Raw genomic sequence first — 19,577 nt, forward strand, 5'->3', positions numbered from 1 at the left:
CCACTGGGTATATGTAAATTTTACACTGTACGTTGTAAAGGTAGCCCCCCCCATGCTTTGTGGCTGTGTTAAAAATTATCTGCCGCGTTTAGTGGGCAGTACAGCTTCTGAACGCAACGCATTCTAGTAAATGGGACCGCACTGTAACCACATGCAATGCACATGGTAGCAGCATAGTAATGCATCATTTACAGGGTTAAAACAGGAGATATGGACAGGAAAATACCTCTTCAAAGTGATCCACTGCGGATCGTTTTTCAGCCAGAATATCTTCTGTCATATGGCGGCTTGCAGTACACAACTGTGAAACAAAATAGTTTACAACACACCACACAGACTTAAATAGAAGTTTAATGTCGTTCAATATTACAAAAATACCAAAATGTAGAAAAGTAATTTACAAAACATAAAAAAATACATATGTACATGTAAACTAAAATGACTGCATAGGTGAATCCAGAGAGAGCACCAAACAATGTAATAACGTGCTTTCCTCTATTGTTAGCAAGGCACATCTTTAGTAAATCTGTATACTAGAAGAACATTTGTTTTGCGGATGGGGAGTTCGGCTTCTCAGATCATTGGGTGTCATGCCAAACATGGAGAGTGCCATTGCCAACATCTCCTTATGAAAATGCAAGTTGCTTGGCTATCATCCTGACCCCCTCACTTGTATGCATTTACTGATCTGGAAATAGCAGGCAAATGAGGACTTTCCTGAGCTGCATATTCCGGGTCGGTGACTCCAAGTATTGAAGTCGGGTTACAGTAACAGTCGGGTATCTTTCGGGAAAAATAAAAAAATAAATCAGCAATGGCAGTCCCCTATTTGACACTCACGAAAGGTTTACTTTAATAAAATCCGGCACTGAAAAAAATTAAGGATGCCATAGCTGCCCAGCATCTGAAAATACCAGCTGCCTGGCTGTCTGACTTCAAGGCTGATTCATTGACCTGGAACCAGCATGCAGCACATGACATCAGTAGTTCATATTTGCATTAATGTTCCTGGTCAGTTACACAAATAGTATTGAAGTCTGAGGGTTGGCATGCTGGCCAGGCGACAATCACCGTCACAACAAAAGATCAGTGACAGCAGCCTGAATATTTGTCTCAGTATAGATTACCTTTTATATGGAATTTTGGGAGAACTCCTAACTAGTCCTAAAACTGTCCACTCCTACCTCCCAACGCCTATTCTTACTACCCTGTGTAAGAAAGATCTGTACACTAAACCATTTTCAGGCCGTTCCGGTCACGTGACCTCCCCTGTGTCCGGCAGTGGTGGCTGCAGGGGAGAGGAGAGAGCACTCCGACAACGGCAAGTAAAGCCTGGAGCAGTGATGTCACCCATCGGCTTCAATTGCCCATCTGTTGTGGGCTCTCCCTCCTCTGCCCTGCAGCACTAGCTGACACAGGGGAGTGGGATTATGTGACCAGATTGGCGCAGCGTATATAATGAGTATATACGAGGGTTCTTCAAGAAGTTTCCACACTTTTTAAACTCTTTTTACTAAGAATTTTAACAAGAAATGACATGAGTTTTCTACATAGTCACCTTAATTTTCTTACTTCTTGCTAAAGCCTCATACACATGATCAGATTTTCAGCAGGGAATTGTTTGATGACAGACTAAAATCTAAAATCTGACCATTAGTACACTCCATCAGACAATTGTTGTCCAACTTTCCGCCAGCATATGTTGGATGGTAGGCTAGTAAATTTTTGGCGGACAACGGTCTGTCGTCAGATTTTCCTATCGTGTGTACAAAAGTCCAAAGTACAAACACACATTCTTGGAATCAATGCTCACCAAACAGGACATTAGCAGAAGGTGCCCAAAGGGTGGCGCTCAAGAGTGGAAATTCCACGTAGTATGTCACTACGTTCGTGTCTGACAATTTTGTACCGTTTGTATGCAAGACAAGTTCCTGGCAAACGGCCTTCGGACAAAAGTCTGTAACTTTGTTGGCCAACAATCTGATCGTGTGTACGAGGCTTAAGGTCTGGTTCACACCTATGCGTTTTTAGTGCTTTTTGCAGATTTGCACTGCAGTCCATTTAACATAATCCCCTATGGGTCATGTTCTGTAGTGCAAATCTGCAAAATGTAAAAATCACAAAAAAATGCATACCCAGTTTCCCCGAAAATAAGACCTAGCGTGATTGTCGGTGATGGCTGCAATATAAGCCCTACCCCCCAAATAAGCCCTAGTTAAAGTCTATGTGGGTCTTATTTTCAGGGTGGGGCTTATTTTTGGGGAAACATGGTAGGGCTTATTTGGGGGGTAGGGCTTATATTGCAGCCATCACCGACAATCATGCTAGGTCTTATTTTCAGGGAAACAGGGTAGGTGTGAACCAGGCCTTAAGCCTCATACACACGATGAATCAGGCCTTAGGCTGGCCATACATGGAGGGAATTTTTTTTTTTTTCTGTGACCACGGGTTGCAGGAAAGTAATTTGCTTGATTCCCTCACCAACACAGACAGTGTTAAAGAGGAATTTCACTGCAAAAAAAACCCATTAAAAGCCAGCAGCTACAAATACTGCAGCTGCTGACTTTTAATAAATGGACACTTACCTGTCCCAGGATCCAGCGATGTCGGCAGCTGAGGCCGATTGATCGCTCGGCTCTCGGCTGCTGCCGCCGCCATTCTAGGTGAGGGAATCAGGAAGTGAAGTGTTGCGGCTTCACTTCCCAGTTCCCTACTGCGCATGCGCGAGTCACGCAGCGCAATAGGAATGGTCCGCACTGTCTCTGGGACCTGCGTGTGTCCCAGCAGACAGCGCGCTGGGACAGGAAGAGGCATAGACTCCCGTGGGAGTCTGTGCCCGGAAGTGGGTGCAAATACCTGTCTTAGACAAGTATCTGCACCCCCCTCCCCCCTGAAAGGTGCCAACTGTGAAACCGGAGGGGGGAAGGGTTCCGATGAGCGGAAGTTCCACTTTAGGGCTTTAACAGCGGAATCACCCCCCCCCCCCCCAGCCATTGAATTCTCCCAGCAGCGGGGGAAGCTGTCCCCACCGGGAGAAGACAGTGATTATTGCACTGATTATTGGTACATTCAGCCTACCCATACATGGTTCAAATCTCAGATGGTTCCTGCTGAACCAGCCGAGATTTGAATAGTTTATGCCCTGGCCTTACATAGGTTAGCAAGAATAGGCGTTAGCCCAGGTTCAAATTGAAGGCAGCCTTGAAATTGTGCGAGTTCAGCTGAACTGGCACGATTTCAACCCGGCAATGCAGGGGACAGACATCTGTATGGGTTCCTGCACAGATGTCTATTCAAATCCCCCCCCCCCCCCCACCAAAGTCGCCAAAAGTAGTACAGGTGCGGGCACGGATTCGGACAATGCTACTGCCGGCAACAGCTGCTGGTTTGACATGTCAAATTGCATGTCAAATCAGCCCAATGTGAACGTGGGCTTCTACATTATCCCAATCTACTCTAGGTCAAGAGGTATGAGAACTTCATTAACTAGAGGTGAAGGCTTTCCAACAGCAAATAAAGATCGACATCTCATAATACAAGCACAATGTTTCCCCTACTGCAGGTAGCATATCTTCTATAAAAACAGTGTATGAAGTTTTATCAGTACTGAAAGAGTGGTTTAAAAAAAAATGGTTACAAGGGTGCCTGTAATAAAAGGGTCTTGTCATAACAAGAATTTAAAGGGTAACTCCACTTTTGTGGGGAAAAGAAAGAAAGAAAGAAAGAAAGAAAGAAAGAAAGAAAAAAAAGAATAATATAGTGTATACAATTGCGACCCAAGCCATATTGTAATTGCGGGTTTTTAAAAATTGTTCGGCCTTTTTTTTTTTTACTATAACTCCTGATAGTTGCCCACTTTGGCGCAATTTCTGATGCCCATTGGTGGACATGGACTTCAGTTTTAACTCCTTATCTGTAAAACATGCCACCACTGATAACTAGCGGTTTACTGGTTATGTTGACCGAGTCAATTGGGACTCTTTTGGATTACGTTTTATTGTAATTTGGAAAACTGAATAAAAAGATTGAAACAAAACATTATTAAAAATGACTTTTCCTTTTCAATCTGCAGCTCTGCCATTTTCTGTGAAATACAATATGGCTACCTGGAGGTGTTCTGTGCACAGATGGTGTGCAGAACACCCCCCAGATACACGATACTGTCAAAAGTATTGTGACGCCTGCCTTTACACACAAACTTTAATGGCATCCCAGTCTTAGTCCATAGGGTTCAATATTGAGTTGGCCCACCCAGCTTCAACTCTTCTGGGAAGGCTGCGGACAAGGTTTAGGAGCGTGTCTATGGGTGGGCCAACTCAATATTGAACCCTATGACTAAGATTGGGATGTCATTAAAGTAATGTAAATGGCAGGCGTCCCAATACTTTTGGTAATATAGTGTAGGTCATTTCTGCTTGTGTGATTGGCTCACTGATTTCCCCAGAAGTCTGCACTAAGATACAAGTCAGATTACAGGCATCCCCTGCAGCAAAAAAAACCTTAATTTTTGGTGAGATATTCCAAACAGGAAAGCGCATCTAAAAAGGGATGCAGACCCTGTCACTTTCCTCATTAGAGCCCTGCAAGTGCACCAGCTTATAATCAGGAAACCACTCCCATTAGATTCACTTTCCACATGGGCACACACAAACTGTGATTTCTTCAGAACAAAAAGGTAGGAGTCTGCAACAAAGTTTGTTCAAATCCCTATAATGTACACAGATCACCTAGAGGGGAATGTTTTTCCCCCCAACAAAAGTGGAGTTACTTTTTTAAAATAGTACTGCAGCATACTGTATTCTACAATGTATAATCAAAGCAATGGAATGCAGTCAATTATGTACCAACAGCTTGTGTTGATGTACAGAAGATTGTTCCCATTCTATTGTGTCACTTGAATATATAATTATAGCAATCCGATGGTAGACTACTAAGATGTGCTCACTCAATAGTAGTGGCGGCTGGTGCTCAACATTTTTTTTTGGGGGGGGGGGCACAAACTGAAAATTTTTGAAAAAAACCCCATCGATTGCCGCCAATGTGCCAAACGCAGTCACTGTGCCCATCAACTGCCGCCACTCTGCCCATCAAACGCGGCATGACCTTAACCCGCTTGCCTACCAGATGCTGCAGTCTTACTGCGGCAAAATGTCACAGCTGGGCAAAACCATGTTACCTTACTTTGCCTTTTGGCCACTAAGGGGCGCGCGTCTGCCGCGTGTGGCCAGAGCTGATGCTAGTGCTCGGTGGGCGCAATGACCACTGGGCTCCTGCGATCGCTCGTGACAGAGCGAGAACCGGGATCTGTGTGTGTAAAAACACACACACAGATCCCGGTTCTCTCAGGGGAGTAGACACAGATCGTGTGTTCATACTATGTATGAACAATGATCTCTCTCCTCCTCCTACTAGACAGTTCCACCCCTTCCACAGTTAGAACACACCTAGGGAACACAGTTAACCTCCAGAACGCAGCCATTACTAGTAAAAAATAAATAGCAATAAAAATGCCAGAAATCTATCCCCTATTTTATAGACACTATAACTTTTGTGCAAACCAATCAATATATGCTTATTGCGATTTTTTTTTTTTTACCAAAAAAAGATTACATATTGGCCTAAACTGAGGGGGAAAAAAAACGTTTTTTTGATTAAAAAAATCTTGGATATTTATTATAACAAAAAAGTAAGAGATATTGTATTTTTTGTAAAATTGTCGCTCTTCTTTTGATTATAGCGCAAAAAATAAAAACCGCAGAGGTGATCAAATACCACCAAAATAAAGCTCTATTTCTGGGAAAAAATTAAGTCAATTTTGTTTTGGTATAGCGGAAGCAGGTAGGGTACATGGCTGTTGTGGGCATCTGAAGCCTGCTTGTCTTCATTTCCGGGATTCGGTGCAGCTGGCTACCCAGTGTGCACCTCCTGATCGCGAGCATGCGCAGTAATGCCACTGCGCTGCAATTTTAATTCCGGACAGGTTACCATAGCAATGGCACCTAACTCCTCCCATTCACGTCATTTCCAGTCTTGAGCTCACGTGAAATTTCGGTATTAGGGGATTGCCATGGACACCTGGGATAGATGATATCCTAGTAATCCATGGGAATTGCCTTGTTAGCCTAGGCGGACAAAGGCGAAAGTGCAGCATGAAAACAGAAAAAATTAAATGATTGCCATTTAGAATAGCAGTGAGGATGTCCATGAGAATGGCTACAAATTAAAAAAATGGGTGGAACTCCGCTTTAAATTGCTTCAAGAATGTGCAATCCTATTGGCTATTTTTCTGAGGCAGTGCAAACTGGACTAAATGGTTTGCTAAAAGATTGATTGGAATCAAGACTGGTTGCCCTGGGGTACTAAAATAGCCCCTAAAAACTAAATTAGCTAGCTAATGAAAAAAAAAAAAAGCAACATCACTTTTCTAGCCACAAACTTTGTAACAGGTATGTAGTGGACTTAACCCCTTCCCACCGCTGCCTCCCAAGCCCTCTGAGATCTTCTAAATACCGGGAGGCAGAAGTGGGCATTCGCGTCATGTGAACGCTGTGATTGGCAAAGTGGTCACATGATCGTAAAGCTCCCGATCGCAAGTATGCATCGCAAGCTTCCTGGTCCCCGCCGGGGACTGTGCTGGGAGCACGCAGGGAACGCTCTCTCGGCACCGAAAAAGTGTCTACATAGGGCCGCACATATGCAGCCTCTCACCGTTAAAGTCCACCCACCGAGAGACCACATATATGGACCACGTCGGCGGGAAGAGTGATATTAAAAGGTTAATTTTTTGTTTTACAAAGAAGTTACACTTACCTGCTTTGTGCAATGCTTTTTGCACAGAGCAGCCCCAATAATTCTCTTCTTGTCCCCCCGCAGGTGCTCCAGGCCCCTTCCTCCTTAGAGTACCCCCCTCCCCCACCAAACCTGCTTGCTAAGGGGGATACTTATGCAGGCTTGCTCCATGCTGCCGTACCCGAGCAAACGCAGACGACATGGCCCGGAATAGTGTGAACCTAGCTTTAAGACACGCAGATTGTATAAGGATGAGTATTGTGCAGTGCAGCCTTTACAATATTCTTATATTCAGCGGTTTTATACAAGACTGCGTTTACACTTTTGGTTGGGAGGTAGTAAAAACAGGCAGTTGGAGCCACATTTTCACCCCCAATAAGCTGCTAAGGCTGCCAGATGGGGTTGTATACTTGCCTTTCAGCAAGAATTATATCCTCCCGTTGCATTCGGTGGGCAGCATCACTCACCGAATGGGACTCATTAAAACTGTAACCACCTTGCAACATGGTACAGATGTTTTGGGGGTTAAAGTAGAACTAAAGACAAAAAACTTTTTTTTTTTTTTTTTTTTTTAGTTTTGGATAGAATAAAACACCTGTCAGCATTTACTGCTGTCTGTGCCCCCGTTAAGGAGATCCAATCTCTCCATTTGTCCTGTTTACCATTGAAAGCAAAAGAAAAAGCCCACATTTTGGGTTGTCCCCTGAAAAGTAATAGAGGGGTAATCTTCCACCGGGGACACTAGTTCTGGTGACATCGGGGTCCCCAAGGAATTCCCTTAATTTGCAGGTATTTCCTCTCAATTGCCGTTTAGCTATGGGACAGGAAGTGAAGGGAAATCTCTGCTATGGGACACAAATGGCGAAAATAAATCTGACAGAGGTTACTACCCTACTCTACCTTTCTCTAAAGTTACATTTTTTTTTGCCTACAGCTCTACTTTAAAATCGCAGGTGAGGAGGCAACATATCACTTCCTCAACATCTATCAAACGCCTTCTAAAAAGCCATTTGTGGAGGATCATTCTTCAGAGGGCAATGCATATGTAAACAAGCCCTTACTGTTAAGAGATGCTTGCTAACACATGTCCTCATCTGAGCTCTAATCAGCATGGTAAAGATTAACCATAAAAATAAGCAATGCTGCGTTTTCACGCTGATAATGTGCAGCTTAAAAAGGGACACTCACCAGATCATTCATTTCAACAAAAATATCCCAATAAGATCATACAATATGTGCATTTAACATATTTTATGCATGTTCTTTACCTAAAAAATCCTCCCTTGTGTAGAAACCCAAAAGCCCGGAGACTGTTGCTGGGCGCTGACATCTCACATTTATGGTCAGCAGCCACAGCAGACTCTTAGCCATCACTCAAGTGACACTCTATAGGGGCCTTTCTCAACCTTTTTAACACAGGGGAACCCTTGAAATATCTTTCCGGTCTCAGGGAATGCCTGCTAAAAATTATCAACAACTCACGATACATTAGTGAGACGGCACTAGGGAAAGCCGCTTCTTACATTTATCACTGGTTACAGATGGAGAAAATAAAAAATCACTAATGTCAGTAGTTACTTGAGAGGCAGAAATTGGTCATTGCTCAAGGAACCTCTAGAAACCTCTGGAAGAACCCTAGGGCTCCACGGAACCCCAGTTAAGAAAGGCTGCTCTAAAATTCTCCTTTATAGTATTTCCTTGGCAAATACATAAAAAAAAAAAATTTAAAAAGGTCAGGAGAGGAGCTGGGCCAGCACAGAGTATTTAGACATGCAAGGAAGGAGGGGACTGTGCTGGGGAATGGACAAGCCACATTTTCTAGCATGTTCAAAGGCACGCTTCAAGTGAGTAAACAATAATTTATGGAAAGGTATAATACTGCTAGAAAGTATTTTATATACTTTTTTTTCTGTGCTTTTGCCTGGAATATTTTAAAGGATAAGTCCACAATTAAGGGAAAAAAAATGCACTTTTTTTGTAGGTAAAAAAAAAAAAATTATGCATTTTTTTTTCTAAGACCCATTTCACACTGAAGCAGTTTTCAGACGTTTTAGCACTAGAAGTAGCGCCTGTTAAGTGCCTGAAAACTGCTTCCTATTCTCTGCAAATGGGTGCTTTCTCACTGGGTCGGTGTGCTTGTGGGACGTTAGAAAAATTCCTGCAAGCAGCATCTTTAGGGCAATTTGGAATCGCTGTATACGCCGCTTCTAAACTGCCCCTGCCCATTGCAATAAAAAGCGATACGGAAGTGCAGTAACACAGGAGGTTTTAACGCTAGCGACCGAAAAGCAGTGCAAAAACAGCGGTAAAGCACAGCTTTACCGCTAACGCCCGGCGATTTCAGTGTGAAAGCAGCCTTAGGGACCTGTAATGATTTGCACCAGCGATCAGCAGATTGTGGGTGTAATGCCCCGGTATTACAGAGTCTCTGTGTAGCTGTCTGCCTGTACCTCGGATATAAGCAGGCAATTACACTCTGACAGGCAGCTCAGTGAACTACCAAGACTAGAGCGATCAACAGCACCCTGGGAGTTCATTGAGAACTACAAGCCGACGGCCACAAACCATGTCGGTAATTGTAGTTTTCCCGATTCAGAGAACACTGTGAATGAATGATGCGGCTGGGCGGGTGGAGCCTCAATCAGCCGCGCTTTATTTTAGATTGCGATGGCTAGCAGGGGGGGACTCTGGGCCGTGGGGGGTGCGGGGACTGGTATATTTATAACATGTTACATCCTGAATATGGGTGTGGCATCTAACTTGTTACAAAAGGTGAACGTATCCTTTAAGTTGGTTACAGGGTCTCTTTGAAGTAAACTAGACTTATAAAAACAATAACTTAGCTAGAAGTTATAGAGCGCAGGGACCACAAAGTGCCTACATATCCATGAACCAGCATTCATTGCCCCCCAATATGCTCAAAATCCAGGTCGTTCCGATTGGGCAGATGCTCGGACATGTCCGGGTATGGGAGCTTGCTCATCCCCTCCCTCATATTTCTACTGATCAGTAAGGCTGGCCATACACAGAGTGAATTTCTTGTCTGCAACCACGGGTTGCAAGACAAGAAATTCTTGTCTGGGCAAGCTCTGACACTACTTGAAAGTGCTAAAGGTTTTCCAGTTAAAGTAGTGTGGCATTGGAGTGTACAGAAGGCATTGGAGTGTACAGAAGCAGCACATTAGGGTGTAAAGCTGCTGCAAAGCATCCTTATTTGCTTGGACTTTTTACCTGCTAGCTACGTTTTTGTTTTTTAAAGTGAAAGAGTCACTTTAGCCTAGTTTTACACTGGAAACTGCATGTGAATCACAGTGCATTCCTGTGCAAAGCGCATGCGATTCTGTGCGGTGTGTTTTTAGCCCATTCATTTTTTATTGTTCAAATCGCACCAGATTTGCATCAAAAAGGTGCAGAAGACGCCCCTTTTTAATAGCCATACTAGAATCGGATCACATGGGTGTTTATACATCCAGTTCAGGCAAACACACTGCGCTTGTGCCTTGCTTTTGGGGTGTCGTTAACTTTTGACACCCGCAGCAGAACACAGTGCAACTGCGATGTGGGAATCGCACAGCATTACCTGCGTTTCCTGTACTGCATCAGTGTGAACCAGGGCTAAAACACAGATGTAAAATTAGCCACAATGAGGTTGATTTACTAAAACTGGAGAGTGTAAAATATGATGCAGCTGTGCATAGAAATCAATCAGTTTCTAACTTCAGCTTGTTCAATTAATCTGACAAAAAAAAACAAACAAAAAAAAAAAAACTGGAAGCTGATTGGTGCAGAACTGCACCAGATATTGCACTCTCCAGTTTTAGTAAATCAACCCCAATGTATATTTAGACAGGTTACAAATGTACACACTGATCAGCCATACTGTTATGACCATTGACAGGTAAAGTGAATAACACCGGGTATATCGTTACAATGGCACCTGAAAGTGGGTTGGATATATTAGGCAGCATGTGAACATGTGGTCCCTGAAGTTGATGTGTTGAAAACTGGATGCACTTGGGGAGCGAAGGCTGGCCTGTGTAGTCGGGTCCAACAGAAGAACTACTGGAGCTCAAATTGCTGAAAAAGTTAATGCTGGTTTCAGAAAGGTGTTGAACACACCGTAGACTGGTCAGGGTGCCCGCAGCAAAAACAGCCTACAATGGGCACTTGAGTATGAGAACTGGACCATGGAGCAATGGCACAAGGTGTCCTGGTCTGATGAATTCAAGAATGAAGGGAAGAACACGGCAAGGAGTTTGAGGTGTTGACTTGACTTCTGAATTCTCCATATCTTAATCCAATCTAACATCTATGGGATGTGCTGAAAAAACCTGGTCGATCCATGGAGGTCCCACCTTGAAACTTGCAGGACTTAAAGGATCTGCTACTGTTTGGTGCCAGATACCACCACATACCTTCAGAGGTCTAGTGGGGTCCATGCCTTGATGGGTTATGGTGGGTGGACATAACGTTAAGGCTAATTGTTGTATACCAGAAACATCCTAGCTGAAGACAAAGACAGTGTGAGAACTGTTCTCACAGTGGGTTTCTTCTTACGTCAATCATCTCCATGTTAGACATCAATGGCATGACACTTATATTACATCTACGAACGTCTCGCCGGGATTTGGGCAAGTAGATAGCAGGTCTTTGACAAACACCATCATTTGGTTGCATCAATCTGTTGTTCAGTGGTTCAGCGTCCCGATGTCTTAGCTCCTCCAGTCCCGCCTGCTCTTCAGAAGGTAGGGAAGAGCGCCTCCATGTGGGTGGTAATGGCACATGCATCAACTCCTCTCTAGGTCTCAGGTTGCGCTCTGCAGCAAGTGGTTGACTGTTCAAGTTATTGTTTTCTTCAGCACACCCAGCTAAGGAGACGTGTCTCTCAGTATTATGAAGGACTCTGCCATCTCCTTGAGGAGCTTTAAAAGAGGAAATAACTTGAATGAACATACTGCAGACAGTAACCGCTGCTTACAAAGGACTTTGAAAACTCATACCTTTCGCTTGATTTCCTGCAGCATTCAAAGGAGGGACAGCCATTTTGCTGAGTCTCTGACTAAGCTCCTGATGAGCCCACATGTACCAGCCAAGCTCCTTCTCAAGCATCTGGATCCTGCCTTCGTATTGTCTTTTGCTTCCCGCTAATCCCTCACCCATCTGGTCTGAAAGACAAAAAAAGTGTCAACAAATTTAGTCCAAAAGCCCAAATCATTTCTAGAAAGATAACCGTCACACAAGTTAAAACCAAAAATTGTAAAATTCTTGTCAAGATTTATCACACTGAGCCTAGTCAGATCATAGTTAATAATGGTTTAGTGAAACCTCAAGACTACTGACTGCATGTGCCCTAGAGCATTTTTTAGCCTGTTGCTTAAAGTGGTTGTAAATCTCAGACATGAAATATGAACAAAGCATATCCCTCTATAATGTGTACTTGTCTCAATCCAGAGAACTAAGCGTCATTTCTGTCCGCTGCCACATTCCTCTGCTATCAGCATGAATCACTTCTGACAAGTTTTCCTGACACCAAGAGAAAAATGGTGACAGGGAAGGGACCTCCAGCTGATTGACAGCCTCAGCTCCTGTGTCCTCTGTGAAGGGGAGGGGGTGTCCCTTCCCTCCAATCAGCTCTCAGAGCTCTCCTAATTAATGTAACTTCAGCTCTCCGCCCCCTGATTTTCAGAGCTGAGAGGTCCTGTGCATATCCTACACTTTGAATGAATATAGGGGGAAGACGGCTGTAGATATACAGTACAGGTACAAGTGATGTAAGCGGATTTGTTTTATCTCTGTGTATCATCTGAGGCCAGTCACTTCACTGGGTATATATAAGCGTTTACAACCACTTTAGGCTAGCCATGCACAGGTTGAACAAATGAAATCCAATGAATTTCTTTATGCAAACCAAACAATGCGGGCAGAGGAATCTCACCGGTCAGCTATTGGATTGTGACAGCCACAGCTGTCAGAATACCCAAACAGTGAATGGATGCAATCACTGTTCTGAATCTGAAGGTTTCGCCTATGAATGGAAACTTTTCAGAAGAAACTTTATTTTAACAAAAGTTAATTGAAGAAGAAAAAAAAAAAAACTTTTTTGAATCTGAGTGGTGCACAAGTTGAATTTCATCAGGAGTTTTATATGCAGTATGTTGCAGACATTGAGGAGTTGATGTACTAAAACTGCAGAGTGCAACATCTGGAGCAGCTCTGCATAGAAACCAATCAGGTTCCAGTTTTTAATTTTTTTATTTGTCAAAATCGAATTGAACAAGCTGAAGTTAGAAGCTGATTGGCTACCACGTACACCTGCACCAAATTTTGCACTCTCCAATTTTAGTTAACCCCCCTGGCGGTATTCCCGAGTCTGGCTCGGGGTGGAATTTCAGTACCATAAGCGGTAACCCCGAGCCAGACTCAGGATACAGGGAGAGTTACTTACCTTGTCCCCTGGATCCTGCAATGTTCTCCCCACTGTGTGTGCGAGCCGTCCTCCGCTCAATTCACACAGTGCCCGAGTGCCGCTGAGCTCCGTTCCCTGCGACGCACGGGAGCGGAGATCGGCGGCAAATTCAAAAAAGTAAAAACACAGAATACACATACAGTACTGTAATCTTACAGATTACAGTACTGTATAAAAAAAAAAAATTACACACCCCCTTTGTCCCTAGTGGTCTGTCCAGTGCCCTGCATGTAGTTGTATATTATAAATACAGTTTTTTCTGCCTGGAATTTGGAGATTGTCCATAGCAACCAAAAAGTGTCCCTTTATCTCAAAAGTGGTTATAGACCAGCTAGAAAACAGCGATAATAAATTAGAATCACTTGCAGAATTGATCGATAGCGATTTGTGGGGAAATTCATCATCAAACGCTAAATCTAATGACAGCAACAATTCTGCAAATGAGTAAATTTCAGTGTTTTTGATTTGATTACATTATTGAATATTTGTTATTATTAATTGTTATCATTATTTATAGTTAAATAAGTTAGGTAAAAAGGTCTTAAGAGCTAAAGTGGAGCTAGAGAAGGAGAGGAGGTTAAAGGGGGGGGGAGAGAACCTAGGAGAAATAGAGAGAGAAGTGAGAAAGGAGATAAAGGTGGAGAAGTGGCTCTGGGTTCAGAACCTCAGAGCCCAGTATTCAACAACAAAATCTTTGTAGAATCATTCACTGCGGAGCACAGCTCCCCCAGTGAGTGCAGCCCTAGTGGGGGAAAGTGGTAGGAAACAGCAGGTAGGTAGCATCCTGAACTTTCCAGAAGTTGTAAAGAAAAAAAAGCCAATTGTAAGGCAGTAAGAAGGATATAAGAAAAACGAAGGAAGGAAGAGGAAGTCAGCAAACCACGAGACAAGTACAGTAGCAACAGAGATTATCTGCATTATTATACTATCTCATACTTAATAAATAACCATACCTGCCTATGCGAGGAACCTTCCATCCTGAAAAGTATGCTGGGTAGAAGTATAGGCCCAGTAAAGCCGCCCACAGCGAGGCACAGTCGCAAGTCCAGGGCCTTAGTAGACTGAGTATACCATAAGCCATACCTCGCTATGGAGCAGCCAGAGGCCTGAAAGTGGTTGTAAACCCTTACAACCAACTTTGACCTACAGGTAAGCCTAGATTAAGGCTTACCTGTAGGTCCAAGAAATACACGATTTAGGAGATATTTGGCTAAAGACAGGCACCGGTGTCTACGCGCGCAGGCGCACTTAGCGCGCCGCTGTCAACGGCGATATGCCACAAGTGGCGGCTCCCGTGCGCATGCGCGGGAGTGACATCATTGCGGCTTCGCCGAATGACAGCGGCGGAGCAGCGAGACCCACCGAGAAGATGGAGGCTCCGGACTACAGGGGACAGCGGTGACATCGCTGGCTCCTGTGTCAGGTAAGTGACACATAATGGACTACCATGCGATGCATAGTAGTCCATTATGCTTTACCTTTGCAGGGAATCAAACAGGAAGTAAACTCATCAGGGTTTACTTCCTCTTGAACAGGGTCAGCAGGCTGAGCCCTGAGTCAACAAAATGACCTTGTCATTAAAATGCCTAAAAGTCATAAAAAATGTATGTAACAAATAAACATTTAACATTGAAGAGAAGCCCTTAGTAAAACTGTGGACTGATATGTTTCCAGTACAGAGATGATCATGAAATGACTCTGCAGGCACCCCGATGGTCTTCTGTGGAGACCTGTGGATCAAAGAACAGGAGGTGGGGGTGCAGTCCAGTCATTTAAATGGGCAAACCTGAAAGCAGCCTGATTGTGCTACTTCGGAGGAGCCGGAAAAATTGAGAAGCAAAGCCCACTGACTTGGAAACAGGTTCTGCAGAATATTAATAAGTATAGCAAGCCTGTTAGAGTGGCGTTTGCAATGACAAGTAGTCTGGGTTATATCCCATAAAAAATGAAGGCACCGAGTCCTTGCCAGTTATATGAATCTACAGTACAATAGGACAGTTTGCAGTAACTGTGTAGTCGCCATACCTCAGCAGCCTCACGCTGCAAAGCATAAAAACAAGCATAAATGTAGAAATAGTTCCCGGGGTCAGGGCTCAGGATCAGAGGAAAGTGGTGGATTCCGAGACCCGCGGCGGTTCCTGGTCGGTCTAGGAGGGAGGCCCGCAGGTTCTGTAGCGGCACCGGCTCTTCTGGTAGGTCGTGGCAAGGGTTGTAGCCAGTCCGGAACTATAATGGCAGCCGTGATCAGGAAGGAGAACAGGGCTGGCAGATCATCCAGGTGGTGTAGTACAAATGACGAGGAGCTCCACCGGACCATCAGAGACAGGGGGAATCCCCATCTGTATGTGCAGCCTAATTAGTGGAACTTATCCAGGAGTGGACGGAGCAGTGCTCGGCACTGGAGGGTTGCCCTGGAGAGATCAGGGAAGATCTTTACTGATGCCTCTTCAAGTCAACTTCTCCATGCTCCCAGGCCTTTCTGAGGATCAGCTCTTTGTGCGTGTACCGGTGAAGATGGCATATCACATCCAGCGGTCTGTTTGTGTCCGAGGAGTGGGAGCCCAGGACTCTGTGTACCCTGTACATCTCCAAATTAACTGGAGGGGCCGAGTCCAGAAGCCTGTTAAATATCACCAGTACAGTGTCCTGCAAATGTTCAGGTCCTGTAGCCTCTGGGAAACCTCAGAGCCGCAAGTTATTATGGCGGCTCCGGTCATATTCTAATTAATATTCCCCATACTGCCTACCACAAATTATGAAGTATATAAATAAGAAAAAAGCCCACCTTGGCATTGCTTCAGCAGGAGTTGTATATTGCGTTCATGTTCCTGCTGCTGCAAGGTGAGCTGGCGATCCATTTCTAGGCGCTGCCGTTCTAGCGCCACCTCCAGACAGTACACCAGCTGCTGCTGCTCCTCCAGATTCATTTCCAGCTCAGAGAAGGAGATCTGCAGTTTATGCTCCTCCTCACGTAGTGTAACTACCTATTAAAAAAAAAAAAAAGTGACATATGGCAGAATTAAGGTATAGCAATATACGGGTAAACTTTAGAAATCATGTCTATTTTAGCGTAAAGGTCTGCTCACACTTTACTTCATCAAAGTGGCAGATGATTTGATGACATACAATGCCCCAAAATAGAAAATTCAGAAAGTTATCTCTCAGATAGTCAGATGTAACTACCAAAAAATACTAGTCTCCAGATGAAAGCTGAAATCAGGCTTAGGCCGCGTACACACGGGCGGACTGTATGGCCTACTTAGTCCGTCATACAATCCGACGGACAGTCCGTCATACTTTCGAATGAACGGACTTGACCACACACGGATAGCCAAACAGTCCGACGAAAGCTTGCGCGATGACGTGTACAGCACGTACGACGGGACTAGAAATAGGAAGTCCAATACACAGCAATACACCCTTCCGCCGTGTAAATCCTTTCTGAGCATGCGCCATTCTTAGTCCGTCGAACTAGCCTACTGACGAGCGGATTGTCCGCTGAAACCAAAGTATGACGGACAGAATTACGGAAATTCCAAAATACTTAGTACGCCAGACTGCACGCTGAAAAAGTCAGCTGAAGCCCACACACGAGCGGACTGTCCGCTGAAATGTGTTTCGACGGACTAAGTAGGCCATACAGTCTGCCCATGTGTACGCGGCCTTACAGTAGGAGCAGCTGTGTTATAAGGTCAAAATTGGGGAGTAATTAGGAGTACTTATAAATGGAAAAGAGTAGATAGCAGATTCTAGATTGCAGGCTTTGAAATGATTTGCAGCTGTACGCCACAACAGGGGTGCAGAATTTCCAAAGCGCATGCATCAATTTATTCATCTTTGGTAGGCAAAGCATTCCCTTCTAACAGGATCCTAAAGGGCAATTTCCAGCAACCAGTGAAGATTATCAATGAGCTACCAACACTATGCAGCCAGCACTGTAACTGTAACAAAATCAGAGTGCTCACATTATCACATATTTTGTCTTAATTCTCTTCTGCCAGAATTCAGAGACAGTAATGCTGGTCATACACATATAGATTTCCAGCTACAAAATAATATTTTTATGGTGTACAAAACATTAAAAACACAGACTATATAACCAAAAGTATTGGGACACCTGTCTTTATGAACACATTAACTTTAATGGCATCCCAGTCTTAGCCCTTGTACACACGGTCGGAGATTCCGACGGAATGTGTCCGATCGGACCGTTTTGTCGGATATTCCGACTGTGTGTGGTCTACATCAGACTGTTTCCATCTGAGTATCCGACGGATCAAGTTTTCCAACTTGTTGGTAAAATTTTCCGACAAAATGCTCCGATCGGACATACTCCGATCATGTGTAGAGAATTCCGATCGGACAAAGTGCCACGCATGCTCAGATCAAATTCCTACACCAAAGCCATTGGCTACTAGCGTGAGCGTAGTCCCCTCGTAACGAAAGACGGATTTGGTTGTCGGAATCTCTGATCGTGTGTACAAGGGCTTACTTAGTCTGTAGGGTTCAATATTGAGTTGGCCCACCCTTTGCAGCTATAACAGCTTCAACTTTTCTGGGAAAACTGTCCACAAGGTTTAGGAGTGTGTCTATGGGAATGTTTGACCATTCTTCCAGAAATGCATTTGTGAGGTCAGGTACTGATGTTGGAGAAAGCCTGGATCACAGTCTCCGCTCCAATTCATCCCAAAAGTGTTCTATTGGGTTGAGGTCAGGACTCCAAACTCGCTCATACATGTCTTTATGGATCTTGCTTTGTGCACTGGTTCAAATCATTTGGTGGAGGGGGGATTATGGTGTGGGGGGTTGTCTTTCAGGGGTTGGGCTTGGCCCCTTAGTTCCAGTGAACGGAACTCTTAAAGTGATTGTAAACCTTCCTTTCTTTTAACAAACAAACATCATACTTACCTCCACTATGCAGTTTAATTTGCACTGTGTGGCCCTGAACCTCGTCATCTGGGTTCCCCCGGCGGTGCCTCCTCGCATCGGTAAACCCCTGGGAGAGGAGCTCTCTCCGGGGGATACCTTGCAGGCGTGCTCCCGAGTCCAGCATTTGCATGCATAGACACAGAATGCCAGACTCGGCCCTGCCCCAGCATCATTGGATTTGATTGACAGCAGCGGGAGTCAATGGCTGTGCTGCTATTAATCTATCCAATCAAGAGCCCAGAACCCTGGCCAGAGAGGTACAACGTGTCTCCGTGGAGGGAACAAACGGGCTCAGGTGAGTAAAACGGAGGGGCTTGGGGGGCCGGTCACTGTCAGAAGTTTTTTCACCTTAATGCATCTTAATGCATAGGATGCATTAAGGTGAAAAAACACAAGGGTTTACAACCCCTTTAAGATGTCAGCATACCAAGACATTTTGGACAATTTCATGCTCCCAACTTTGTGGGAACAGTTTGGGGATGGACCCTCCCTGTTCCAACATGACTGCGCACCAGTGCACAAAGCAAGGTCCATAAAGGCATGGATGAGCGAGTCTTGACCTCAACCCGATAGGGATGAATCAGAGCTTAGACTGCGAGCCAGGCCTTCTTGTCCAACATCAGTACCTGACCTCACAAATGCTTCTGGAAGAATGGTCAAACAACCCCATAAACACACTCCTAAACCCTGTGGACAGCCTTCCCAGAAGAGTTTAAACTGTTATAGCTGCAAAGGGTGAGCCAACTCAATATTGAACCCTACAGACTAAGACCGGGATGCCATTAAAGTTTGTGTAAAGGCAGGCGTCACAATACTTTTGGTAATATAGACACCTTTCACACTGGGGCGGTGCGGGCATAGCGGTAAAGCGCAGATAGTTTTAGAGGCACCTCACCGCTGCTATAGAAGCACTTTTCGGCCGCTAGTGGGGCACTTTTAACCCCGGGTAGTACCCGAAGGAAAGGCTTAAGAGCGCCCCTTTTTGTGGAGCTTCAGCAATGCTGCCCATTCACTTCAATGGGCAGGGGTGGTGAAGGAGCTGTGTATACGCCGCTCCTCCATTGCCCCAAAGATGCTGCTTGCAGGACTTTTTTTCCCGTCCTGCAAAAGCACTGCCCCAGTGTGAAAACACTCAGGCTTTCACACTGGGGTTGCTTGAGAAGCGCTTTTTAGGCATTTAATGTAGGTTTTTACACAAATTATTTGTGTGAGTTTTGATATGTTGAGCTTAACATGTACGTATCCCCTAATATCCTAAGGCTCTAATGTGAAACGCGTTGGGCCCTTCTTGTACATTTTGCAGAGGTAGAACCTTCATACTTCTCATGTTATTCAATAAAGACAGTATATGGAATTGACATTATGTAGCGGTATTGTGTTCCTTTCTGACAAA

General features: G+C 44.5%; 1 protein-coding gene across 1 annotated transcript in view; it reads right to left on the bottom strand.

The window, feature by feature from the left end:
• Window positions 1–333: 333 nt before the first annotated feature.
• The window catches only part of KIF7 (kinesin family member 7), a 95,325-nt gene continuing 76,081 nt past the window's right edge, over window positions 334–19,577 (bottom strand). Inside the window, exons 17-19 of the mRNA XM_077472803.1 lie at window positions 16,041–16,239; window positions 11,790–11,954; window positions 334–11,711 (exon numbers count right to left, since the gene is read on the bottom strand). Of these exons, the coding sequence (XP_077328929.1) occupies window positions 11,326–11,711; window positions 11,790–11,954; window positions 16,041–16,239 (750 nt within the window). The 3' untranslated portion in view covers window positions 334–11,325. The remainder of the gene's footprint in view (window positions 11,712–11,789; window positions 11,955–16,040; window positions 16,240–19,577) is intronic.

This window comes from Lithobates pipiens, unplaced genomic scaffold, assembly GCF_037356315.1.
Source record: "Lithobates pipiens isolate NorthernLeopardFrog02 unplaced genomic scaffold, aLitPip1_a1.2 Scaffold_8, whole genome shotgun sequence".
NCBI classification, from domain to species: domain Eukaryota; kingdom Metazoa; phylum Chordata; class Amphibia; order Anura; family Ranidae; genus Lithobates; species Lithobates pipiens.